Source organism: Myotis myotis, unplaced genomic scaffold (genome assembly GCF_014108235.1).
Source record: "Myotis myotis isolate mMyoMyo1 unplaced genomic scaffold, mMyoMyo1.p scaffold_m19_p_17, whole genome shotgun sequence".
NCBI lineage: Eukaryota > Metazoa > Chordata > Mammalia > Chiroptera > Vespertilionidae > Myotis > Myotis myotis.
The window spans coordinates 24,127,900-24,155,127 of NW_023416321.1; the positions used below are offsets into that span (position 1 = coordinate 24,127,900).

The 27,228-nt window shown below is 43.8% G+C and overlaps 1 protein-coding gene and 1 pseudogene across 1 annotated transcript in view; one reads left to right on the plus strand and one right to left on the minus strand.

The window, feature by feature from the left end:
• The window catches only part of TEX14 (testis expressed 14, intercellular bridge forming factor), a 69,601-nt gene that overhangs the window by 38,423 nt on the left and 3,950 nt on the right, over positions 1-27,228 (plus strand). Inside the window, exons 18-30 of the mRNA XM_036341816.1 lie at positions 392-670; positions 1,716-1,816; positions 3,817-3,936; positions 5,739-5,805; positions 9,094-9,175; positions 11,616-11,678; positions 12,697-12,824; positions 13,688-13,887; positions 15,087-15,183; positions 17,087-17,161; positions 20,266-20,343; positions 21,116-21,215; positions 26,582-26,674. Of these exons, the coding sequence (XP_036197709.1) occupies positions 392-670; positions 1,716-1,816; positions 3,817-3,936; positions 5,739-5,805; positions 9,094-9,175; positions 11,616-11,678; positions 12,697-12,824; positions 13,688-13,887; positions 15,087-15,183; positions 17,087-17,161; positions 20,266-20,343; positions 21,116-21,215; positions 26,582-26,674 (1,483 nt within the window). The remainder of the gene's footprint in view (positions 1-391; positions 671-1,715; positions 1,817-3,816; positions 3,937-5,738; positions 5,806-9,093; positions 9,176-11,615; positions 11,679-12,696; positions 12,825-13,687; positions 13,888-15,086; positions 15,184-17,086; positions 17,162-20,265; positions 20,344-21,115; positions 21,216-26,581; positions 26,675-27,228) is intronic.
• Positions 15,734-15,831, minus strand: LOC118672512 (annotated as a pseudogene).

Genomic DNA, 27,228 nt, shown 5'->3' on the forward strand with positions numbered 1-27,228 from the left:
ACACACACATATATGCCCACCTCCAAAATATGAACTCATCATGGCCTAGAAAGCCTAGACAAACTCAAACAGAATCCTGTGGAATCTCTACAGACTGGGGGCTTTAGGTGTCACTTCCTTGTGACATCTTCAGAGCAAGAAGGTCCATCTGCCTAGAATTCAGTAACAAGGGCTGTAACTAACAAATTCTTTTGCCCTGTCTTCACTCTGTCATCAATTCTCTCCCCTCTTCAAGCAAAACAGGGTAAGCTACAGGTGATGCAATTCTAAAAAGGCATATTTTTGTGACAATACGAGCTATAAAAGTATTATATAGCTCTTTAAGAATCAAAAGCTTTTGTGTCCAATGTCCATGGTGCTGTTTTAAATAACGACTTTCTTTTGTATCCAGTGGAGGTTAAAAAAATGGCGGAGAAAGCAGCTGCTGGGCAGCTGGCTGTACCTCCTTGGCATCCTCAGAGTAGCTCGACTTTAGAGAATGAGGCTGAGGCTGAGAACGAGCCTGATCCCTTGCTGCAGCCTCCCATTAGGGACCCTGAGAATGTGACTTGGCGGCGCGTTGTAGAGTATTCCAGGGAAAATGCGCTAGGAGGGAATGGCAGGCGTGACAAAACAGACAGTGGTGACCATGAGGACGACCAGCGTGGCAGACAGCCTGGAAGCTTCCCCAGTAAGTTCAGTTGGAGGAATTGGGGTGGGCGAACTCTATCACATAATCAGCTCTCAAAGCCAAGAGAACCTCCTGGAATGTTTCCTTTGCTTGGTCCTCTCCTTCCCAACTGCCTGGGAACCCTGTGTTCGAGGGGAAAGCAACATACCCTTTTGATCCCACTGTTCCTCCCACAGGTAAAGAAATCGGGAGATTCTTGAGTTTTTCTACTGTTTCCTACCCATTTTTTCAAATCCAGTAAAATAATCCCCATGCACTGAACCTGGGGCTGGGTGTAACCTAGCAAGGAGGGCAGTGGTGGACAGCCCTTCCTACTGTCCATTTCTTTGCATTGCACTTTAAGCTGGAAAATTCCACTGGCTCTCAGAGAGTCTATGCCAGAGGAACTTTTGGCTCTCATCACTTTATAGATTTCTACGTTAAAACTGCAGGCTGTGTATTTCCACCTGGTAATTTGCTTGCAATCAAGGCATAGGATGTTATTTCACAGTTGTTTACAAGTCAAAGAAAGGAACATCTAAAATGATCATCTATTTTAGGAATAAAATCTATTGGCTTACGGGTTTTTTATTGTTTTGTTTTGGGTTTTTTTGGTACTTTTTAGAGTTTGTCAAGCCCCAGTTTGACTGGGTGGATGACTCAGGAATGCATGTTGGGGCCAGGCTATGCTAACAGACTCCACTCTCTAGACCAGAGGTAGGGAATGTCTGGTCCATGGGCCATATAAGGTTCATGAAATCATTTGGTCTGCCTCTGCCCAAGGCATTAGAGGGTGAGTTAATTAAATGTTTAACCAAATATAGCAGGTTAATTTTTAAGTTGATAATGTTGTATGCCCACGAATGATGTTATAAATATCCAAATGGCCCTTGGCAGAAACAAGGTTCCCCACCCCAGCTCTAGACTGAACCTGACCACGCCACATGGGATGTGGCCATGCTGAGCAGAATATGCATGCATCACTTCTCTCACGCTGCCCTTTGCCCTTTCGTGCCATCTGAAAACCTCAGAATGACTGTGGCCTTGGTTGTGTCATAACCATTAGGTATCAGTCACCCGTCCCCCAGAAAAAGTGAGGAGCCCGAGCATAGTGAAGTCTTTCAAGCACGTTCTGAAGCGTCTGTGGCCACTGAGAAATCTTGCAACGTAAGTAATATGTTCCAGAGAGCCAAGTTGAATCCAACGACCTAATAAAGTAGAAATGAGGTGTTGCTACGTATTATGACATGGAAATAATATGTGTAGTAGTACTTTCTTTTTTTTAAAATATATTTTATTGATTTTTTACAGAGAGGAAGGGAGAGAGATAGAGAGTCAGAAACATCGATGAGAGAGAAACATTGATCAGCTGCCTCCTGCACATCTCCTACTGGGGATGTGCCCGCAACCCAGGTACATGCCCTTGACCGGAATCGAACCTGGGACCTTTCAGTCCGCAGGCCAACGCTCTATCCACTGAGCCAAACCGGTTTCGGCAGTAGTACTTTCTTGTTGGAGTATGTGCCCTCATGTCTCTGACGTGAATGAAGTCTTTACCTCCCTGCCCTTTACTTTTTGAGTCAGTTCAACTCAAAGCATTGTGTCTCTTGGAGCTTGGGGGGAACACAGACAAGCGTCGGGTTCAGCGCTGGCTCTAGAGCTTCCCGTCTAGTTGGGTGGACAGGACCAACTTGGAAACACAGCGTGGGTTAGATACCAAAGCTGGTGGCCCAGCAGGTGACTGAGGCCAGATTGGAGAAGGACAAGCAAGAACAGGATTATGATGAGAGCACCTTCACCTGGACGTCCTCTAAGACCCAGATTCCGCTCTCAACTCAGTGGAAGGAATATGTTCATGCCTGACAACTGCGCCCCAGCAGGACCTGTGGGGTTCAGTCATTTCCTGGCATTTGCATTGAGGTTACAGCTTTGCTTCAGGGGTTTAACACATCCTTGAAGCCTGCAATTGGGCCACAGTCCAGCCAGACTAAGAAACCAAAATTTTTTATCATTGTTGACATGGGGCCAGAATCACTTAAAGAATATAAATAGCAATTGAGAATGAAACATTATAAAAATACAATTGTGATAACATTTTAGGTCTCTCAAAGAACTTACTACAGTATTTTAACACTGCACATAACCCACTCACAGGATAATTTATCCCTTCTATCACATGGCGGCCAGAAGGACATGCTGTATTAAGCAGACTGGCTTGGCTAGAGAAGCAGGCCTGTCAGGGAAGTGGGGAAGGGATGGGGGGCCGGGCTTGCCTGAGAAGTTTCAATTTGATATGAGGGGTAGGAGAGCAGCGACTAAGTGCCCAGAAAGAGGAAACGTGGCAAACGCATTGTCCAAGGAAATAAACCACAAAACCTCTGCAAAGGAATGATTGAAGGTGAGGAAAGGAGCCAGTTGCCTGCCATGTGAGGATCAGGGCCTGAACGTAGAGAAATGAGCAGAAAGGGAAGGGGTGGAGCAGAGATGCTGAAGAAATAACTGTTATGTTAAAATGTTTAATTTTGGGGCTTGGCCCGTGTGGCTTAGTGGTTGAACATTGACCCATGAACCAAGAAGTCCTGGTTCTAATCTCTAAAAATTATTGAAAAAAATATCCTTGGGTGAGGATTAACAAAAAATAATTAAAAATTTTTTTTTTTGCTTTCACTATTGAGGTTGCATTGCTATTTTAAAAATTATGATCCTCCCCTGCCTTTAAACTGTAACAACACCCGAGGGACTCCCCGGTTCCGAGCAGTCTCAGCCTTCTCATCTGGAGGGTTATGCCAGCATATGGACTGCGGCTATGAGCGAGGATCAGGGCACTTAAATTCAGTCCTCAGCTTGAGGTGTCCAGGGCCTTTCCTCTTTCTGAGAATTTTGGAGCAGAAAGGTTGCCCAGCCCTTTTCCCCTTCATTGTGCAGGTGAGGACGCTGAGACTGAGGATGAGGATGGTCCTTCTGTTCACAGCTCGCGGTGGGGAAGGAGAGCAGAGGCAGGAGTGCAAGCAGGCGGGAAGGGCCAGCTCAGAGAGGGTCACCCTAACTGCCGGGTAATGTTAGCTGCCCTGTTATTCACACTGCATCCCACTGTAGGACATTGCCTTTAAGTTGGTGTTCTTTACCATGAGCACCAACTTAAAAGCAATGTCCTACATTACCAATAGGATCAGTCCTGGCCATCAGTTGGTTCACCGGAGTCTTCGGAGGACATAAGAAATGAATTTTTAACACCAGACAAAGAGTATTCTTACTCCCCAACGACTCAAGAAAACTTAGTTCTAGAGGTAAGAATTTACAGTTCAGAGTAAGGCACATTTCAGCTTTCTCCATCGCCTTATTCCTTTAAAAAAAATTTTTTAAATTGATTTCAGAGAGGAAGGGAGATGGGGAGAGAGAGAGTAACATCAATGATGAGAGAAGATCATTGATTGGCTACCTCCTGCACGCCCCCTACTGGGGATTGAGCCCATAACCCAGGCATGTGCCCTTGACTGGGAATCGAACTGTGATCTCTGGGTTCATAGGTCGAGGCTCAACCACTAAGCTATGCCAGTGGGGTGCCTTATTCCTTTTAAATTATTTCTATTGGGGAAAAATAGATTACATATAAAAGTATATAATGTCAACTTAATCAGTATTTTCATGCACTTTGAAAAAAATCTGAAAAATAAGACTTTTGAGAATGGAAGGTCAAATGTATTTTCTCCCAAATGCATGGTCCCTGCATTTATTTATATAGCACCATGCACTTTTTTCAAAGCACTTTATCTTATCTAATTCACATATCCTTTCTGGGGACAGAAAAAGGATCCGCTATTATTTTTCTGTAAAGAAGAACTGGTGATTGGAGATGTGGGGAATTAGCCCTGGCCTACCGGGCTTGTTGGTGGGAGAGCCAGAATTAGAGCAAGGGTCCCTCAGCGAATGTGAATCTGTCCAGCACACTGGGTTTTCTCGGGAATCTAGCTTTAGCAAGAACCTATTTGTACAGAGTATTTTCTTTTATAAAATGAAACTCACTGGATTTACTTATACAATTTCTACCTCAGCTCCTCACTAATCTGCCACCCTTGTTAGATCTTTTACCAGTATGGAAGGTGGGTAGAGGAAAGAGAAGATCGTCCATGTCAGTCACAGCATTTGACTGATAAGAATTCAGTGATGCATCAAAAAGCATTACTTCCACTTGTCTGCACTTCAGAGAAAGTGGAAACTCAGAGCAGTTTCCATTATTAATCCTTTCAACATTCTTGATTTTACTGTGAGCAGACTGGGACAGTATGAAAATCTATTTTAAAAAATATATTTTTATTGATTTCAGAGAGGAAGGGAGAGAGAGAGAGATAGAAACATCAATGATGAAAGAGAATCATTGATTGGCTGCCTCCTGCATGCCCCCCACTGGGGATCGAGCCCACAACCCGGGCATGTGCCCTTGACCAGAATCGAACCCGGGACCCTTCAGTCCATAGGCTGATGCTCTATCCACTGAGCCAAACCAGCTGGGGCTGAAAATCTTTAATAAAAAGATAGAATACATATGTCTATATACAGAGTATATGCATATATAAAAAGTATAACATAGAAAAAGTACACCAATCTCAAGTGTTCAGCTCATGAACTTGCACAAAGTGAATACATACATGTAACCAGCACCCAGATCAAGAAACAGAACATTATTGGTTCCGGAAAAGACCCACTTTGTGCCTCCTCCCCATCACTGCCTCCCTTCAAAGGAACCAGTGTTCTGCCTTCTTATCCCATGGAATAGCTTTGCAGTCTGGGCCATTTTTTCAGCTCTTTAGCTCTTCTGATAAAGCTCCCAGAAATCAGAACATCTTTGTTGGAAAGTTGGGGTGAGGAGTGTATAATGATGAAGGGAAAGTCACGTTACAATGGAAGGTGGGGGGAGGCCTTGTTGAGGAGGAACATAAAGTACTTAGTGTCTGCAAAGCAGGCTTATTCTTTTTTCTATACAATATTCAGGAATCTTACAAAGATTTTCCATGTTTAAGGACATCTGGAAATTCTCAACCTTTTGATGATAATGTCTGCCTCCACTGAGCCTCCTTTCTTTATTTTGTAGACCTCAAGTCCCATAGAAGAGGACTTCGAAGGAATGCAAGAGGCATTTGCTCAATGTCAAGTCTCTGGTAATAGCCATTAGGGCAGATTCCTTTGAGAATCACTTGCCTTCACTTTGTGTCGAAACACGGATGTTTGGAGTAGGAGCGGTCCTTAGAGATAATGTCTCCAGGCCTTTCATTTTACAAATTAGAAAACCTAGGCTCAGTGATTTCCCTTCATTAGAATGAATCTCTTGCCCCTCACCTGCCTCAAGCCATCCACATGTTATCTATACCTCCCCTTGAGTTCTTATGACATGTGTTGAAGTGCCGGGGTCCAATCCCAGCAGGTCCAGGGGTCCCCAAAGGTGTGGATGGAGTCGGCGAAGAAGGAAGGACACGGAGACAGTGTTCAGTTGATCAGCAGCCTAGCCAGGATCTCCAGCCAGGATCTCCAGCCAAGTTCTGGTCTGGATCTCCAGCGAAGTTCTGCTTTGGATCTCCAGCCAGGTTCTGTGTCCATTCTCTCTTGCTAGGTTCTTCAGGTTCTCCAGCCAGGTTCTGTAGCCATGTTCCCTCGACAGGTTCTCCAGCCAGGTTCAGTCACCAGGTTCTAGTCAGGTTCTCTTGCCAATTTCTGTAGCCAGGTTCAGTCCAGGATCTTTTGCCATGTTCTCTCGCTAGGTTCTGAGGCCAGTTTCTGTCCGGGATCTTTTGCCATGTTCTCTCCAGCGAAGTTCTTCTGTCTCTAGAGAACGTTCTGTGTAGGTTCTGTGCCTAGGTTCTGTCTCTCTTCGTTCTGTCTTCTTACATCTGTATTTATACCAGTTGATTCCAATCCTATCAATCTCTATTTCAAAGGTTAGGGCGTTTCTTATCTCCATTCCAGGGAGTAAAGATTATGTAGCTTAAGCATGATTGTTTGTAGTTAAAGTGATTAATTACCCACCTGGCACTTAGTTCATCCCCTCCCTGACTTCAGGGAAAAATTCCTACCTGGGGAAACAACCTTTCTAGGAGAGGCATCCCCTCCCTGACTTCAGGGAAAAATTCCTACCTGGGGAAACAACCTTTCTTGGAGAGGTGACCTTGGTTAAAACACACAGCGCTAAGGGGAGCAAACATATTAAGAACAGTATGCTATATACGCCAGGTCCCTTGAAACATATGCTGTGCAGATGTTTCTTTCCTGCAGCGACTGTGTCAAGCAGCAAGGATGGACCGGCTTCCGGCATTGAAGTTGTTTCTTTTTTCCCTCTAGTCTTTCACTAGATTTAAGGCTTCTTCATGGCACATACTAGGTGATCAGTTATCTTTGCTGAGCTGACCTGAAGGATTTGCCCAGCCCACAGAGCTAGTTATTGACACAACCAGAACTAGAACTTGGTTGCTATGTCTTTCTCCACTCTGAAAGGCAGCGTTTCACCGTCATTTTCCTTTGCTTGCTTTGCATCTTAGCAAAGAGTTAATAACAGCCAGTAGTGCAGAGTCAGCAGCATAACATCCTCCCCTTGGGAGGGCTTCAGTTCTATCTAGCTTAGCGACTGCTTCCTGTGACATGGCAAGTTAACCTTGGATCACAAGACAAGATATAAGTGAATCCCTGATTCTGATACAGACATTTGAAAATTGTATACTTTTGCTCTCTTAAGGTATGTAACCATCTGTTTTAAAACCAGAGTTATCCACCTACCAAGCCATGTAGCTGTCCACAGTCATGTCTCAACACTCTGCCTCCAGCCAGGCAGGGCGGGCTTGGGCTGTGAACTCCTCTTCCTCCTGCTGCACACTCCAGCTTCCATCTCTAACCTGATCCAGGCTCTAATCAAAGCTGGAAGCATTTTAAGAAGCTGTAAGCTAACAGAATTCAGGGGTGGGGATGTCCAGCCCGTGGGCCGTATAAAGCCCTGGAAATCATTTGGTCTGGCCTGCCAGGGCAACTGCAGGTGGACTAGAAATTCAATAAATCTAGGAGCTTTTTTCATAGCAACATAAATTTATATTACGTGAATGATGTTATAAATATCCAAATAGCCCTTGGCAGAAAAAAGGTTCCCCACCCTGTTTTAGATGAACAGTTATAGTCTCAGGATAATAAGTATTAAAAGTTCACAGGCCTAGGTCTTGGGCCACCCACTTCTTTTTGAGGAGCCTCTATCCATGATCACTTTCTGGGTGAGCCTGGCCGGCACACGGCCACTTCGCTTATGTTTGGAAGAGGGTCAAGTGGAATAGAGAAGTTTGGGGCAGACAGGTCAGAAAACCTGGGCTAGTTCCATCCAGACATCTGCAGTCCACGAAGAAGCCTCTGATGTCTACTGTTTCATTCTTTCGGCCTCTCTTCCCACTTTTCTGCTAGGGCTCTGATACATACGCTCTCCACACCAGGCGATGAAACAAGGGTCACAATTGGACACATGCTGGCTTCCAAGACCACTTCTGCCACTGATGCTCTTTCTTTCTGTATCACCTTGGGCAAGTCACTTCACTGAGGTTGCACTGTCCCTTTGTATAAAGTAAAGAAGATGGTCAGACTCAAATCTCTAAATTCCCCTCCTGCTCTGAATTGTGCTTATTAGGAATTCATTTATGCTTTCTAGTATTTGAAAGAGGGCCACAGGAAGAACCCCCGTGTGCCTTCACTGATAGGGTTTCAGAGCTCCTTGGTACCTGCTTACGGTGGCGTTGTTCTCTGGGCCTCCCATTGCCTACCAGACTACCTGGACCTAAGGGATGGGAGGGGGGTCATGAGCATTTGCCAGTAGGGCCGGCTGCTCTGCCCCTTCTCTGTAAGCCACAGCAGTACAGTGGTGGGAAGGAAAATGGACACTGGCCCTGTCTGTCCAGAGGTCTGCACAGTATCTCTGAGCATCCGGAAGGACAGAAGACAGTTGAATTAGCTCCTTAGTACTCGAGACCCCAGCCCTACTCCTTAAGTGGGTTTTGATGGCCAAGAGGCACAGTTAGCACTGGGAAAGCTCAGTTAATGGTTTTTCCTATTTGGGCTCTTTAGTGAACAAACAGTTCTTGGTTTCAACGCCCCCTGGTGTCTGTTGACAGGAACCAGATCAATTTGCCTTCCTCAAAAGACAAAACAACATTTGTCTCCAAAAATAACTGTGAGGTTATGACTGGAAGGCCAGTAAATGGCTTGCTTGTGTTCTGAGTGTCAGAGTTCTCCCCTCTGAGCAAGAAAAACAAACTTTTGGAACAAAAACCCCTTCTGCGGCACTCAATCCAAACCCAATTAGGAAGCACTTCTGTTTATCAGAGTATTTCTCATCTGAACAAGACCAAGGGAAAGTGAAGGGAATGAAAAGAATAATCTGGGTTGGCAAAAATCAAATAAAAAATTCATTTGCTGTATTCTTTCAGGTGAAAGAAAGGCCCAAAGGAGACAAAGCTTTGGAAAGGATGCTGAGGTTTTGACCAGGTCTCAATTCCAACCTTTACGAAGGTATGTGCTATTATTTTCTTCACAGTCTCAGACTCATAGAAGTAAAGTTGATTGGTGATAACACCCCGTTTTTATATAATATCATCTTAAAATGTACTAGCCCTGTGTTCTAAAAATTAGCTCTGGCAAAAGAGCTTTGTTAGGACTTGTTCAGAATGTGAGTGGTCATGAAAGGCAGTCATTATCTGGATTCAGATCCTGGCTGCTTTCTGTCCGTGTGACCTTGGTCAGGTTTCTCAAGCCCTCTCTTCTATTTCCCTGTTTGTAAAACAGAAATAAGAATCTTTACTGAGAATGTTGACATAGGGACTAAAAGTAATAATATAACTCCTGGGCATTTATCCCAGAGAAATGAAGACTTAAGCTCACAAAAATACACACATGAAAATTATAGCTACTTTTTTTGTTGCCAAAAACTGGAAACCCAGATTTTATCTAACAAGGGGACGATTTAACAGGCTGTGATACATCCATACTATGGAATTCTCTTCAGCAATAAGAAAGAATGAGCAGTGCCCTGGCTGGTGTGGCTCAGTTGGTTGGGCGTCATCCTGTGCACTGAAAGGTTGCCGGTTCAATTCCCAGTCAAGCCACATGCCTGGGCTGAGGACTCGATCCCTGGTAGGGGGCATGTAGGCAGCAGCCGATCAATGTTCTGCTCTCAGATCAATACTTCTCTCTCTTAAAAAAAAACAAAAAAACCCACATTTATTTATTTATTTTTAAATATTTTGTTTCTTGTATATGCCCTGACTGGGGATCAAACCTACAACCTGGGTGTAGCGGGACAATGCTCTAGCTAACTGAGCTACGCGGCCAGGAAAAACAATGAACTATTGATACATGTGAGAACTTGGATAAATCTCCAGAGAATTCTGCTGAGTGGAAAAATCAATCCCCAAAAGTTATTTAAATGATTTCACTTATATAACATTTTTGAAATGATAAAATTATAGAAATAAAGAACAAATGAATTGTTTCCAGGAGTTAGGGAGGAGGTAGGTAGTGGGAGGGAAGTAGGCATGGCTATAAAAGGGCAACATTGGTGGTGAAAATGCCTGTTTTGATTGTATCGGTGTCCATTTCTTGGTTGTGATATTGTTCTGTAGATTTGCAAGATGTTTCCATTGAGGGAAACTGGGTAAAGTGTATTTCTTAAAACTGCATGTGAATATAGTTATCTCAAAAGAAAGTTTAATTAAAAAATGAATAGATGTAAAGGGTCTAATACAATAACATTCACTTTACTTTTCCCCTCTCTGAGCCTTAGTTTCCTTATCTATAATAATTGTAGCTAGTATTTCCTAAGCAGCCCCCATGTGCAGGTACTCTGTTTTGTCAAATTTAATTCATAGAACAACCCTCTGAGGTACACACTATTATCTCCATGTTGCCAGTAAGGAAAGCAAAGTTCAGAGAGTTTAAGTATTTTTTCTAAGGTTGAACAGTTGGTGAGTGGCTATTTCAGTCAAGAGAAGCTAGATTTATGCTACATAACAATCCCCAGGTTTTAGTGGCTTAAAACAATGCAAGTTTATCATTTGCTCCTGCTCCTTGTCCATCCTGGGATAGCCAGGAGTGTGCTGTGCTGTGTTCCCTTCTATCAGAGATGCAAGCTGAGGATAGGGTCCATCCTGTGCATCCTTAATTGATGAGGAGGCAAAGAGGGGACAGTGAATTGTGCAGTGTCCTTTAAAGTTTCTTCCCAAGAGTTACACACATCATTTTCACTTATATTTCACCGGTTAAAGCAGGTCATGTGGCCATTTATGCAAATTAGGAGGGCCAAAAAGTGCTGGCCTACTGTGTGCTTGGAAGGAGAACAAATATTTTAGTGAACAGAATTAATAAAGACACAACTCAAAGTCAAAGTCTATGCTCTTTCCTTTGTACCATTGGCCCCACAGGATTGTTGCAAAGATGAAAAATGTGAAAACATGGAAGGATTTAGGTGGGTCCTGGCTTGTAGTTTGTGTTCAACAAGTATTGAACTTGAATCCTAAATACTAGTTCAAGTAGAAACAGGTCCAGTTTGTCTTCAGTATTCTTTTCTGGCCACTCTGTGCCTGGAAGCTATCTCACATGGTCAGGCCCCATGACTGTGCCCCTTGCTCCAGCCTCCATCTCCAGCAAAGTTCCTGCGCTCCATTGGTTTCCTCTGGAACTTGCTCACTGTCCTATAACATCAGCAGCTGATTTCAGATGGGCTGACCCTTAGAGAATATTTATTCAGTCTCTAAGAGGAAACCGAGGCACAGAGCAGGGCCCAGACTGGCCTGAGAACATGTGGCTAGTTGGTAGCAGAGCCAGGACCAGAGCCCACACTTCCTACTTCTGAGCTTAGTGCCCTTCTTGCTGCTTCTCACACTGGTCCCTTGTACCAACTTAGTGCACTCAGCTGACAGGCCATTCATTTAACTTCTCACTTTCTCTCTTACAGTCCTGAAGGTGAACAAGAGGAGACGTTAAAGGAGTCACCCAAGGAACTGAACGAGAAAGACATGTATGGCCACCAAAGGGCTGCCTAAGGATACTATGGTTTTGGTTTTGGTTTTAGGGAAATAGTATTTCCTTATTTGTAAGAATCTACATTCTTCTCATTTCTTTGTGAACCTGTTTCTTCTTTCACCAAGAAGATGTGATCTAAATTACTAGCATCTTGCAATCAAGGAAATACAGTGATAATAACAACTATGTGTTTCTACTTGAGGCATAAACCTATTTATATAAATGGATTAATTCCGGTTCCCACACACATATACTTTCATCTATGGACATAGTTTACTTTTAGTTGCTGCGATATATTTAAAGTTAGTATCTCTTTGTAAGATACTCTCCAATATCCTCTTTAAGATATATATAAGATATTCAAAGATATTCTCTAATTCTGGCCTGTTGCCAAATAAAGATTTTTGTCAGGAGCATCTTTATTTTTTAAAAATATATTTTGTTGATTTTTTACAGAGAGGAAGGGAGAGGGATAGAGAGTTAGAAACATCGATGAGAGAGAAACATCGATCAGCTGCCTCCTGCACACCCCCCACTGGGAATGTGCCCGCAACCAAGGTACATGCCCTTGACCGGAATCAAACCTGCGACCCTGGAGTCTGCAGGCCGATGCTCTATCCACTGAACCAACCTAGTCAGGGCAAGAGCATCCTTAAATAGTTAACTACCACGTGTCCAAAATGGAAACCATCCCCACATGCCACAATAGTTTGAATTTAACTGAAAAGATCAGTTTGCAATGAATACTATAAAAATAAATATATTACTCACAGTTCGGGTGTTCTTTAATATTTTCAGCTGAAAGTTCTCACGAAAAATGATTTTAAAGTTGGTCAGGGCTGCCACTTAAGGAAAACATTTTTTTTTATAGACACGCTTGGCGTGTGGGGAAGGTCTACCATGTGCATCTACAGATGCTTATGGCGTACAGTGGGTTAAAAAGTACCTCTCAGGAATATGTTGTTAGATTTTTCCAAACATCTCCCAATTATTGTGTGCTTTTAATTTTTTAGATCATTGACAGACATTCAAGACCTGTCTAGTATCTCCTATGAACAAGATGCTTCTTTTAAGGAAGTCTCATGCAAAACACCCAGAGTAAACCATGCGCCTCCTAGTGTCAGCACTCCACTCAGCCCAGGTAATCTCTTGGAGGGAGGAGAAGCTTTTGGGGGAGGGAGCGACAGCCCCAGCGCCTTTGGCTCTGGAAGCCAGGCCTTGGGAGCAGACCTGGAAGGTGCTTTCTCGCAGCGCAGAGGTATTCTTTAGGGCCAGAGTTGAAGGGACAACCCCATGGGAGGCTGGGGAAGGGTGGTGCTGGTGGTCATTAAGCAGCTGTAGGAGGTGTTTTTACTGTAGTGGGAGAGACATGCAAATGCAGAGACTGCTCTGTACCCTGAGCACTATTGAATTTAGTACAAATACATTGCATTCTCTAGAGTTTGTAACTTCAAACAGTCCCTTGTGCTTAAACATGTGTAGTTCTGAGCCCTGCAGCTGTCTATAGCCAGCACCAACATCCTCCTGTCTTAGTTCTCCCTCTATTTTGGTGACTAAGTTTGGAGACTTTGTTTGTTTGTTTGTTTATATTTTTTGTTGATAATCCTCACCCAAGGATATTTTTTCCATTGATTTTGTTTTTAGTGAGAATGGATGGGAAGGAGGGAGAGAGAGAGTGAGAAAGAGAGAGAGAGAGAGAGATTGGTTGCCTCCCGCACACACCTGACCCTGGCCAGGAACAAACCTGCCCAAGTGCCCTTGACAGGAATCGAACCCATGATCCTTCAGTGCGAGGGCTGATGCTCTCCCGCTGAGCTACACCAGCCAGGGCAAGACTGTCATTTTTTTATACTTGGAGGAGCTGCATCTCAGATCAGTGATTACTTCGGTTGCTAACATTTTGGAGATTGCCTGGTATAGGTATATGGTTGTGTGAGGTTTTCTGTTTTTGTTTTTAAATAATATAAAGGATTCAGACACTGACTACCCTCTTTTCTACAACAGAGTCAATTTCTTCATCTGATAGTCACTATAAAGACTGCCTTGAAAGCTTCACGTTTCAGGATAAAACAGAGTCTACCTCGTGCTGGAGCTATCACGAATCCACTTTGTCTGATAAATTTACAACTGTCCAGGAGAAAGTAAAGAGCCTAGAGTCCCTTTTTGCTTCCTCTGAAACTCTCCCTTCAAGACTGACTGATCACGTAAGTATGCCAGGTCTGCATTCCTATGGAGTCAGCCCAATGGTCCAGAGTGCCATGAATTCTCCAAATCCATGTTACAAAGAGAGCAAGAAGCCAGCGGCATCCTTTCCAGCTTCCCTGGGGCTCTCTCTGAGACTGTCTTGTAAGATAGACCCTGGGTTTTGTGCCTCCCTCCCCCAACTCTCTGCCGCCTAGAGGTAATGTTTGGCAATTTCTCTAGGAGCCAAACTCTGCCATAGTTTATGATGCCGCCTTCACCTGCATTATTTTTCTCTCTGATCATATCCTACCTACTTGAGGAGGTTTGAGTTCTTCCTCTTCTTGAAGCCTCCTCTGTTTAGTTCCCTAAGAGTTGTGATTGATATTCAGTCTTCTCTGAACTCCTGAACGCATAGTCTGTAGTGAAAACACTCAGTTGTTATGCCACCGTCTTCTCTCCTCCCTCATATTTTGCACGTGTAGTCTTTTCAAGAAAACGACAAGTTTCTTCCTTGGTGCTGTGCATTGAGAACCTGTCGCTCTGTCCCTCTGCAATGTAACTTTGCCGGTTCTGCCACCTCCAGGCCTCCGACATGTGAATGAAACCCTCTGGAGTTCTCCAAACCATTATCACCCCAACTGGCGGCATATGGAGCAGTTCCTGCTGAGCGCTGCCTCCCAGAATCGAGTAATAAAACAGTTGTGTTTATTCACTAAAAAACAAAACAAAACAAAAAGAACCCGTTGACTTGCCATGCTATAGTAGATTGATTATTGGCTTTGGCCCTCGGTGAGAAACCAACTGTTACCTTCTTTGGGCATTTGATTCACAAAAGGTCTCAGTCTGAAGTAGGGCAATAAAGAATTTTATGCTTTCATTCATCAGACTGTTCATTGGGCAGGTTCTAAATGCCAGACACCTTGCCCAGCCCTCTTCAAGGCATCCAAATGTGAATATAAAAGGCCTAGTCCCTGCCCTGAAGGAGCTCACCACCTAGTGAGAAAGACTGTAATACAGAGGGAGTGCTGAGTGCTGCATAGGCAAGAGGGGTAAGAAGGCTTCCTGGAGGAGGTGGCATTTGAATGAATTTGACTCAATCAACAAGCAACTGGTTTCTTCCACTGATGATACACAGCCTTAATGTTGGAAATGGTTGAGCTATATGGGCCTTTTTAGCTCAATATATGTGTTAATTACCATATTTATGTCTTACTTATAGAAAAGATCATCTACATTTACTGGGACTGGTTCCTCCAGAAGTGCTAAGGTGTCTGACAAATCATCCCATGCCATCCAGAGAAGGAGCCTGCCAAGAGGTACCCTGTTTAATATCAAAACACAAGTTTATAATAGAAAGGCAATTTAAGGGAGCCATAGTCTCATCTTTGATGCTACATTTGATTTTAACAAAAATATTATTTCCCCCCAATATAAAAGTAAAACATACTCATTATAGAAAACGTGGAGAATAAAGAAAAGCTTAAAAAAGAAACACATTGAATTCTACCACCAGCACTATTTTGGTACATATCTTTTCTATATTTTTAGAAATATACAAAAAAAAAAACCCACATTTTTTTTAGCATAGTTGTGATTATATATTACATCAGTTCTAGCCAGCTTTTTTTCTTTGATGATATATTTTTGAGGATTTCTCCTCTTCAGTAAAAATTATTTGTAAATATGTTTAATGGCTGCATAGTAGTCCATTCTACATATGCTGCATAACTGTGTCCTTATGTTGAAGGACTGTGCAAAAATCTGTATCTGCACCTTGGCTCCTTTCCTTAGGAAAGCTTAGAGGACAGTTCCAGTGTGTTAACAGCTCTTAGACAGGCGTGTTGCCTTTGCCACATTAATGTTTTGTAAAACATGGAACACTTCACAAATTTGCGTGTCATCCTTTTGCAGGGGCCATGCTAATATTTTCTATATCGTTCCAGTTTTATTATTATTACTAGTGGCCCTGCGCACAAATCCGTGCACGAGTAGCTCGCTGCCCCGCCCACCACCGCTCGGAGCTGGCTGCCCCGCCCTCATATAGCTCCCCCTCCCTCATAGCTCACTGCCCCGCCCTCCTGTAGCTCTCTGCCGTCACTTGTAGCTCGCTGCCCCGCCCTCCTGCTGATCGGTCTTTACGCATCACAGCATAATGACCATTTGCATATTACCTCTTTATTATGTAGGATTTTTATTATTATTTTTAATCCTCACCTGAGGATATTTTTTCCATTGATTTTTAGACAGAGTGGAAGGGAAAGGGAGAGACAGAGAGAAAGACCAATGTGAGAAAGACACATTGATTGGTTGCCACTGGCATGCCCAGGAGCCTGCAACCGAGGTACGTGCCCTTGACTGAAATCAACCCCGGGACTGTTCGGTCCACAGGATGACACTCGATCCACTGAGCCAAACTGGCTAGGGGCTTATTGTTACTATTTTTAATTTTTATTGATTCCAGAGAGGAAGCAAGAGGGAGAAAGATAGAAACATCAGTGATGAGTGAGAATCATTGATTGGCTGCCTCTTGCACACCCCACACTGGGGATCGAGTTTGATGCCCTGACCTCCTGGTTCATAGGTCGATGCTCAACTGAGCCACACTGGCCAGACTGTATCGTTCCAATTTTAGTATACGTGCTGCCGAAGCGAGCACTGCCACATTAATTTTAATGTCTTGCATCTTTGGTACAACTCTTAGAATCTCCCTCTGGGGGATAAGGATTTTGTGGATTATGCTGAGAGGGTGTGGTTGATGTTATAATTGAGCACTTAGGGGCAGGCCCAAAGTATGATTGCTTCTATGTGCCCTGGCCTCATAATCTATGGAGAAATCTGTCTACTTTGTGTTTTGTTCCTTTTGACTGGTCCAGAGCCTCTCTCTATATCCCTTTATCAGCCCTGTTCTGGACTGTGCTCCCAGCCTCTCAGGAAGAATTTGTACTTCACATACCCCGAATATCCTTGGGGAATGAGGGGCACAGATTAAGCAGTACTGGGGTAGGGGTAACATAGGAAAGGATTTGGAGTGAAAGGGGGAGTAAAGCCATTCACATGTTTGGAGGTGTCAACTAGGCCTGTTATTGTAAGAGGCCTTTTCTCCGCCTTAGTTTGTTGTTTCACATTGGGAAATCCTAAATCAAATCCATGTGGGAACCTAGAAAACCCACTTTAGGTCCAGGAGAGTGTTAAGTCATTTCCTCTTTTATCTTTTTAAAGAACTAATAGAAGCCATCTCGCAGCATCACATTGACAAGCTACCACCTCCATCTCAGGAGCTACTTGATGAACTTGGTAAGGGATGCTCAATACAGAATGTCGGTGGCCCTGTTAGCTGTGGTCACTGACCGCAATATGGTTCCTTGCCTTGGGAATGAGCACTAATGCAGAAGGCCCTATGAATGTACAGAATTCAGGAAGGGGCAGGTTTTAAATCAGTGGACCTCGGATTACTGTCGAAGCCTGGCCAGGATAACTGGCCTGTGTCATCATTTTGTTTCTTACAGGGTGCCTGGTAATGATTCTACTAGTAAGAGAAAATAACAACGTTCATGTGGTTTATTATGATGAACTTCTGTTATTAAAGGAATTGTTATCTCCTTTTCTAACCAACCCAGACATATCTTGGAGGCCTGATGTCTGGTTACTGAATCCAAGACACCCTGTTCTTTTAGTTCAGCCATTAGCAGGAGGTATTGAAGGTATTGGCATTGTGGATGAATCACTTTCCTGAGGGCAGAGAAGTCAGTGGCACAAGACCTAATGTGACCAGAATTTTCCATTTCAGGAAGAGACTGAGCAATACCAGTTCAGTTGTAATTGTAGCTGATTGGCTGGCCTTTCCCAGCTGAGTAGGTGCTGGACGTAAATGCTATAGAGACATTTGGGGCAGGTGGTTTGCTTCCCCAGAAAAGACCCGGCTGCTCTTTTCTTGACAGCCTGGCCCACCAGCCTCACCCTCATCTTGTGAGACCTCTGATGGTTCAATCCTTAGGATGGGGCCTCTAGAAATTTTCCTGAGGGGCACCTCTTGGTTTTCAGGGTCTCAGAGGTTTTGTGTGTCTGCATTCAGGAAGAGGAAGGTGAATGAGGACCTACCTGGTCTGACTCAACCGAAAGCTACCGTCTATGTTGTCACAAGCCCCAGCCCCATTGGCCTGATGAACTTGGGTGGAGTCAGTCAGAGCTGCCAGAACCTGCCTTAAGGTCTTCTTCTGTAGTCATAGGCCCTTCTTGCCTACTGCACCCCTCCCCTGATGCCACAGGGTCATACAGGTCACAGGATCTTGGGGCCGTTTTCTCAGGGCACCACCCCCATGGTCTGCTCTGGAACTCCCTAGGGAGTCCTTGCAAAGTCCTCTTCTCCAGTTGCCCTTTAAAAAAATAAAAAAATAAAAAAATATATATATATATTGATTTCAGAGACGAAGGGAGAGGAAGAAAGATAGAAACATCAATGATTAGAGAGAATCATTGATCAGTTGCCTCCTGCACGCCCCACACTGGGGATTGAGCCCGCAACCCGGGTATGTGCCATAACTAGGAATTGAACTGTGAACTCCTGGTTCATAGGTCAATGCTCAACCACTGAGCCATGCCAGCCTGGCCACTTGGCTCTTCCTTTTTTTTTCTTTTTTTCTTTTTTGGTCTTTTTGTTAATCCTCACCCTGGGATATTTTTTTATTGATCTTTTAGAGAGAGTGGAAGAGAGAGGGAAAGACAGAAACATCAATATGAGGGAAACCCATTGATTGGTTGCCTCCTGCACGAGCCCCAACCAGGGCCTGGGCCAGTGAGGATCCTGCAACCAATGTATGTGCCCTTGACCGGAATTGAATCCGGGACCCTTTGCTCTGCAGGCCGACGCTCTGTCCACTGAGCCAAACCAGCCAAGGCATGCTCTTCTTAATACAATAGAACTGCTGCTTGTGAGTCGATAGAGGTCACCACACACCCTACAGGGTGTCTTCTGTGCCTTGGTCCTGGCATCAGCAGTACTTGTAGGCTCCTTTGAGGTTTGACTTGAGTGAAACTTTCCTCTGGGTTCTGCTGTCTTCTCTCTTCAGTCACCACGCGGAGTCCCCCGTTTCAGCAGGTGTCACCAGGTCTCTTCCCGGGCTCCAGCCTCATGGCACTGCTGAGTCCCAGGGCACTGTGTGCGGCCCTCCCTCGTGTTGCTCACAGGACTGATCTGGGCCAGGTTTCTAGGTGATGTCTGTACTTGGAGACGGGTCAGTAATTTTCCAGAAAGAAAAAGAGCAGAGGGCATCTGGGTAGTTTCTCCTAATAATGGGTGCTCTCCGCTGGTTATATACATCGTCACTCTGTTGTTCCCCCTCAGGAGTGACCAGAAGCTGATCCCTCTGCTTTTGGAGCGCCCACATCCAAAGCCCTGGGCTTCTGGCAAGGGCGTAAAGGGGAGGTGCTTTAGAATCCTAGGGGATCCTTAAGATCAACAGAGGACTACTTTAATAAGGATAAAATGAGCTTTTTATTTCAAATAATATTGAATGATCTTGTAAGGCCCCATGATGCCCAGGAGCTACCAGGTAGGGCCTGTAACTGACCTACAGGAAGGGTGAGACCTGTTTCTGCACACAGCAGGGCCGTGTGGTGAGCGAGCCCTGGGCTCCTGTCCGTGCTGCCTCCCAGCTGTCACTGCTCTGCTCTGGGAGCACTTGGAGGAGACCAAACACCTAACAGATGCAAGACAGTGTGCTGAGCTTAGCAGATGCTTGTCTTGGTCTAGTGAGCAATTCTTTAGGAGCTGGAAATTATATTCTTTGCTTTCTGTCTTTCCCATTAACTAGGTAAAAATATAGTCCAATAGGGATGGGGGAAATTATGGGTTGCTCTGATTCTGTTACAAACTGTTTGAGAGATTAGAAAATGGAGATTAAGAGCATAAACCTTAGAGCTAGACTGCCTGGGTTTAAATTCCATTTCCTCCTCTTACTCTCTGTGATTCTAGATAAATTCCTCCTTAACCCTTTTTTACTTCCATTTCCACATCTGTTAAACAGGAATAACAATGTGATCAATCTCATAGGGTTGTTGTGAGAATTAACTGCAAACATTGATCTTGACTTAATGATAGTTAAGGCTCTAGAAATCTTTCCTATCATCATCGGTTTTATTTTTATTGTTGTGTGGGATTGAAAGTCCTCATGCAGTGGTTTCCAGACACCAGAATCATCTGGTTAAAGTACAGATTGCTGGACCCCACCCCAAGTTTTTGATTCAGTGGGTCTGGAATGAGGCCCAGAATTTGCATATCTAATGAGTTCTCAGGTTTACTGTGGCTGGTCTAAGGACCACCCTTTGAAAACCACTGCCCTAGAGAATGGTGTGACATGCAAAGGAAGAAATAAGTTTCCTTCTGCTTTTGTATTGGACAGAGCACTTGAAGAGGCAGCAGGCCTCATCCGCCGTGTTGGGTGAGGACCCAGCAAATCCTCTGGGCGTTACTGCAAAAGGTAAGCCAACTACCCAGATGTTTCTCATCGGGTTCTTGCTGTGGTGCTGCCCTTGGCAGTACAGTGGTACATTTGGGAGAGTGGACCTTGAGGTTAGGCATAACCACCTTGATTCTGACTCCACTGCTTTTGTATGGCAAACTGTTTAATGTCTCTGAACCTCAGTCATCCTCACCTGTAAAATGGGGATGACCATTCCTACTCCATGATGTACATAATAGTTTCATACACAGTGCCTGGTACATTGTAAGACACTGAACAAATGTTAGTTCCCTTCCCTTCATAGGACAGCTGGCAAGATGGAACAAGATGGCATGTGTAAAATGCCTGGCATACATTAAAGGGCACTACTCTTCCCCACCCAAATATTTTCCCTGGGGCTCCAACCTAGAAACATCTCGCAAATGAGAACAGGGTGGCCCTCAAGAAAATCTGTGTGATTTGTTTTCAGGGTCTCTTCCTTCCTCTTTTATGTTCCCTTTCTTTCCTCTGCTTCCTCTGTCTCTCTTGAGCCCTGGCACAGGCAGGGTTTCCTGTAGCTTCACCTGGCACTGAAGAGCTCCCAGGACCCTGCGGCAGCTGCTGTGGAGACAGGCCCCCTGTAGACTGCCGCCTGGCACCTGCTCTCCTGGGGAAGAAGGAACTAGTGCTTTGCAGACGACAGGGGCCACTGACTAGCCCGACGTTTATAAAGCACTCCATTTAAGGCAGTCATTTTGAATTATTGTTTTTTTGTTGTTCAAATAAAGTGACGTTTTTCAACTGTTTTTAGATCAAAGTCATTTAGAAGAACAAGAAACTAGCAGTACAAAAGAAGATGGCAGTGTGCTTTGGACCCAAGAAACTCAGGGTCTAGAAGAGGACACAGAAAGGTAACATAAAAAGCTGGACTTTTGAAAGGATTTAAAATACTGTATTAGTTTTTGTTCTGCTATTGACAATTAAGAAGAAGGGGGGAAATACTCTTTTTTCATACTATCCCAATAGCCCCTATTCCTAAAATGTTAAAAAAAATTTAAATTGTCATAGAATACACATAACATAACATGTTTACGTTCACTAGTGTTAATTATATTCACATCGTTGTGCAACGAATCTCCAGAACTTTTCCATGTTGCAAAACTGAAACTCTATACCCATTAAACAACTCCTCATATCCGCCCCCCCCGCCCCAGTCCCTAGCAACCACCATTCCACTTTCTGTTTCTATGACTTCGAGGCCTTTTGATGCCCTTACATAAGTGAAATGATACAGTACTTGTCTTTTTGTAACTAACTTATTTCACTTAGCATAATGTTCTCAAGATCCATTCATGTCGCATGTGTCAGAATTTTCTTACTTTTTAAGGCTTAATTCCATTGTACTAGTATGTTTATGTGTATGTGTATTGGATTTTGTTTATTCTTTCATTTGTTAGTGGACACGGGTTGCTTCCACCTTTTGACTATTGTGAATAATGCTGCTATGAACATAGGTAGACAAATATCTCTTCAAGGCACCCTGCTTTCAATTCTTTTGGACATATTCTGACGTGGGGTTGCTGGATCGTATGGTAAATCTATTTTTAATTTTTTGAGGAAATACCAGACTGTTTTCCACAGCAGCTGCACCATTTTACACTCCCACTGACAGTGCACAAGGGTTTCAGTTTCTTCACATTCTTGCCAATACTTACTATTTTCTGGGCGTTTTTTGTTTGTTTTCTTTTTATAGTAGCCATCCTAAAGGATATGAGGTGATACTCATAGTGGTTTTTTTTTTTTTAATATATTTTATTGATTTTTTACAGAGAGGAAGGGAGAGAGATAGAGAGTTAGAAACATCGATGAGAGAGAAACATCAATCAGCTGCCTCCCGTACATCTCCCACTGGGGATGTGCCCGCAACCCAGGTACATGCCCTTGACCATAATCGAACCTGGGACCTTTCAGTCTGCAAGCCCGACGCTCTATCCACTGAGCCAAACCGGTTTCGGCCTCATTGTGGTTTTGATTTGCATATTCCTTATCATTAGTGATGTTGAGTATTTTTTCAAATGTGTTTGATGTCCATTTGTATATGTTCTTTGAAGAAATATCTATTTGACTCCTTTGCCCATTTTTTAATAGTTTTTTTTTCTTGTCAAGTTTTTTGTGTTTTTGTTTGTTTTTTACTTCATTTTGCAAGGCAAATACAGGTTTCAGCTTCTTTCAAGACATTTGACTTAAAGCATTGGAAGAGAATTGTTAGATCTTTCTAGCCAACTACGAGGAAACGGGGCAGTCACCTAGACAATGCAGTGTAAAAAACACTAGGTTGCCTTAAGAAACCCGATTCTCGCCCTGATTCAGAGCTCTCCTCTAACTTGTGTTGTAAGGTAAACCACTGCCGTTCATCTCCCTTTGCCTCCTGACTTCTCTTGCCTTGTCCTGCCATTCAGGGCAAGATGAGTAAGACACTCGTTGGGCACAAAATTGAGGAGTGCTATTTTAATGCAATATATATATTTTTTTTTATTCTTTTTTTTTTTGTTTGTTTTTTAAATTAAATCTTTATTGTTCAGATTATTACATTTGTTCCTCTTTTTTTTCCTCCCATAACTCCCCTCCTCCCAGTTCCCGCCCCACCCTCCGCCCTCACTCCCCACCCACTGTCCTCATCCATAGGTGCACAATTTTTGTCCAGTCTCTTCCCGCATCTCCCACACCCCTTTCCCCCCCAGGAATAGTCAGACCATTCCCTTTCTATGTCCCTGATTCTATTGTAATCAACAGTTCATTCTGTTCATCAGATTATTTATTCACTTGATTCTTAGATTCACTTGTTGATAGATGCATATTTGTTGTTCATAATTTGTATCTTTACCTTTTTCTTCCTCTTCCTCTTCTTAAAGGATACCTTTCAGCATTTCATATAATCCTGGTTTGGTGGTGATGAACTCCTTTAGCTTTTCCTTATCTGTGAAGCTCTTTATCTGACCTTCAATTCTGAATGATAGCTTTGCTGGATAAAGTAATCTTGGTTGTAGGTTCTTGGTATTCATCACTTTGAATATTTCTTGCCACTCCCTTCTGGCCTGCAAAGTTTCTGTTGAGAAATCAGCTGACAGTCGTATGGGTATTCCCTTGTAGGTAACTGAGTTTCTTTCTCTTGCTGTTTTTAAGATTCTCTCTTTATCTTTTGCTCTTGGCATTTTAATTATGATGTGTCTTGGTGTGGTCCTCTTTGGATTCCTTTTGTTTGGGGTTCTCCACACTTCTTGGACCTGTAAGTCCATTTCTTTCACCAGGTGGGGGAAGTTTTCTGTCATTATTTCTTCAAATAGGTTTTCAATATCTTGCTCTCGCTCATCTTCTGGCACCCCTATAATTCTGATGTTGGTACGCTTGAAGCTGTCCCAGAGGCTCCTTACACTATCCTCGCATTTTTGGATTCTTTTTTCATTTTGCTTTTCCGGTTGGGTGTTTTTTGCTTCCTCGCATTTCAAATCATTGACTTGATTCTTGCGCTCCTCTGGTCTGCTGTCGGGAGTCTGTATAATATTCGTTATTTCAGTCCGTGTATGCTTAATTTCTAGTTGGTTCCCCAATATAAGATCGAGGGTCTTATTAGTTTTCTTGTAGATCTCATTAAGTTTATCGGCGGCTTCTAAACAGTTCTTGAGAGACCTTAAAAGTGTGGTTCTGAACTCTATATCTTCCATTGACAATTTTGTCCTGTTTCTTTGTCTCCGCATTTTGTTATGCTTCCTTGGTGCACCCCCTAGTGGTCTTTGTTCGCAGTCTTATAGTTAAATCTTGATTGTTGTAGTTAATTCCAGGGAGGGTTTGACCTCCAGGCCAAGTGGCTATGAGAATCAGCTGTGTCAGCAGTGAGAGAACTTCTGTCCTCTAGGGAGGTGCTAATCTGGCGTTTGCCTGAGGCTATCTGGCAAATGCCTGTGTGCAGGGCTTGGGCGGGGCGGGTCGCACAGGATCAACAGGGTGGGCCGGAGAGAGCAGTTATGGCGGCTCTCAGTCCTGTCCCCAGGGGCTCTGCCTCTCTGAGTCCCAGCACCCGCTGCAAAGCTCAGAGAGAAAGCTGCACTCACTCTGACCGAAGCCAGACAGTCCCGCTTCTCCCGTTTGAGTCTGGGTCCCTAAAGACTCGCCCGGATCTGGAGCTCAGAGTCTGTGACTCCCTCCCGATTGAAAACGCCAACCGCGCCCTCCGCCGCCAGCCCGCTCCGCGCACTCCGCACCTCAGAATTTGACTTCAGCACTGCGCCTCCTCTGAGTGTCCGTATGCGTTTCTCTTTCCTCCTAGTTGTAGGACTTCCACTCAGCCAGCGCTCCTGTGGTTCTGGGTGATGTCCCTTCCGTTTTTTGGTTTCACTTTTGAAGTAGTTGTTCAAGGCAGCAAACTCCGGCGTTAACCTATGCCGCCATCTTGGTTCTCTCTTCAGCTGGTATTCTAATGCAATATTTAAAAAAAAAGACATTAATACAAAAAAGAATCCATGATGAATAAAATATCTGAATTTTAAGGAAAGACAGGATCTGACTCTGCCTTTGCACCACTTGCTTCATCCTAATCCTGCTCCCGTGAGTCCTTAAGGTGGCCCTGCAGAGTTCTCTCCGCTGCAATGATAGAAAACCCCACTGTTGTGCTTAAGTGAGTTTGTCTCACATGACAAGAGGCCCACAGGTTGGTAGGGCATCAAAGGATGGTTCTCTTGATCTTCCTGGTGTGCCATCTGTAGCAACAGCATAGCATGCTGGCCTTTATTTTCAGGCTAGTCACCTCCTGGTTGCATGACCCCTGTCCACAGACCAGGCAGGGATGAGAGAGTGGGGCAAAGGAATATTTTAGCTGACTTGGTCTCTTTTTATTTGGGAAGCAAAATCTTTCCCAGAAGCCCTTCCCAGCAGATGCCCACCATATATCATTGGCCAAATGGGATGCGTGACCATCTTCAGTTACAGGGGAGAATGGAATTTGAGCCTTAACTTTTTAGCTGCCGTAGAAGAAGAAGGCAAGGGAGAAGAGTGATACAGCTTTTCGATAGTGAATCCTGTTTTTGTCACATTCTTCAAGGGTAAAATAATTCTCTATAAGGAAGGAAAAGAGAGGGACCTGGAAGGGAAGGTCTGTGAAGTGGAGGAGGAGACAAGAGCCCCTGGGACCTTTGAGGAAGTGGGGAAAGGTTTTTGGGAGAGACAGAGAAGAAAAAGGGGAAAGGGGGAGGGAGATAAATATATTTTTTTAAGTTTTAGAAACATTTTGATTATAATGTATGATGTAACTCTAGTCCTTCCATCTCCCCAAAACATCCCCAGTAATATCCATGTCATTATTCAAGGCATAAGAAGAGTAGTTCAAGAAGGCAGAATTACATTTGATTATATAAAGTCACATGATCAAAAGCTAGCTACTGTTATTGTTGTCTCTTCGTTTTCCAAAAGGGCTGGCTGTGCTGGACACAGAGAGATGCCCACAGATGCTCCGTCATCTCAGTCCTCGGCACCAAGCCAGAGTGGAAGCTATTTTTCAGATGGGTGGGACTTTGCAGGCCTTCTGAAAACACACTCTGCATCACTTAGTCCCAGAGGCAGTTCTTAATTTAAAAAACTTGTAGAAATGAAGGTACAGTTCTAGCCTGAGGTGGAAATTGACTTAATGATCAAGAAATGAGCGGGGGTAGGGGGAGGCAATGAGGGGATAAGGACACATATGTAATACCTTAATCAATAAATAAAAAAAGAATTGAGACAGTCTGTCATCAGACTTTGGAAGGTATTGATCTCCTGGGTGCTGAAGCTTTTTGTCAAGAGGCTTAAAGGAGGATTTTGTGCACATTTAAATCGGGTCTAGGTGATCTCTACAACTCCACGGACAATCTCAGTGAGCTCTCAGTTTCTTTTTAAAAAAAAAAAAAAATTTTATTGATTTTTTACAGAGAGGAAGGGAGAAACATAGAGAGTTAGAAACATTGATGAGAGAGAAACATCGATCAGCTGCCTCCTGCACACGTCCTACTGGGGATGCGCCCGCAACCAAGGTACATGCCCTTGACTGGAATTGAACCTGGGACCTTTCAGTCCGCAGGCCGATGCTCTATCCACTGAGCCAAACCGGTTACAGCAAGCTCTCATTTTCTTGTATGTGTAATGAAAGCACAAGTTTGAAGGTCCTTTCACACTGTAAAGTGCTATGGCTCCTTCTGGAGGAGACAGGAAATGACTGTTGTCTCAATTCTCTTCACTTGCCCTTGGATAGAGCTCACTCTTCTCTCGATGAGGACCTGGAAAGATGGCTACAGCCACCTGAGGACATCACAGTGCTACAGGACCTCCCCAAGGGCTCTGCAAGGTCATTTACTGTTCTCCATCAGGGGATCATTTTCTCTTTCTCTGGAAGGGGGACTAGATTTTAGTTTTTAAAAAACATCTTGCCTTTTTGAGGAATGAATGTCTGGTGATGGCATTACATTGCTGTAGGTAAGCCAGCCCTGACTCCTGTCTGCCCATCTTCCTCCAAATACCCATAGTACTCAAGATATTGATTAACAGATGGATATCAGTATAGAGAGAGGCCTCTACGATTGCTATATCTTGGCCCTGTCACCTTCAACATTTTCATCAGTTGTTTGAATTAAATAAAAAAGGCATGCTTATCAGACTTTTAGATAATACTAGTCTAAAATGAATACAAATGTGATAGGTGATAGACTATGGATTCAAAATGGTCTTGACAGGTGGAAATGTTCGATTTCTCTAAAGATGAAGCTGAGCATTTGCATCCAAAAGTATAGAATGTGAGAGATCTGACCTAATGTGGAATTTTTTTTGGAAGATCCTACTCACTGTAATCTCATTGAAAGCAGGAAGTGTGTCATTTATTTACTTACAGAGAGAGAGGGAGGG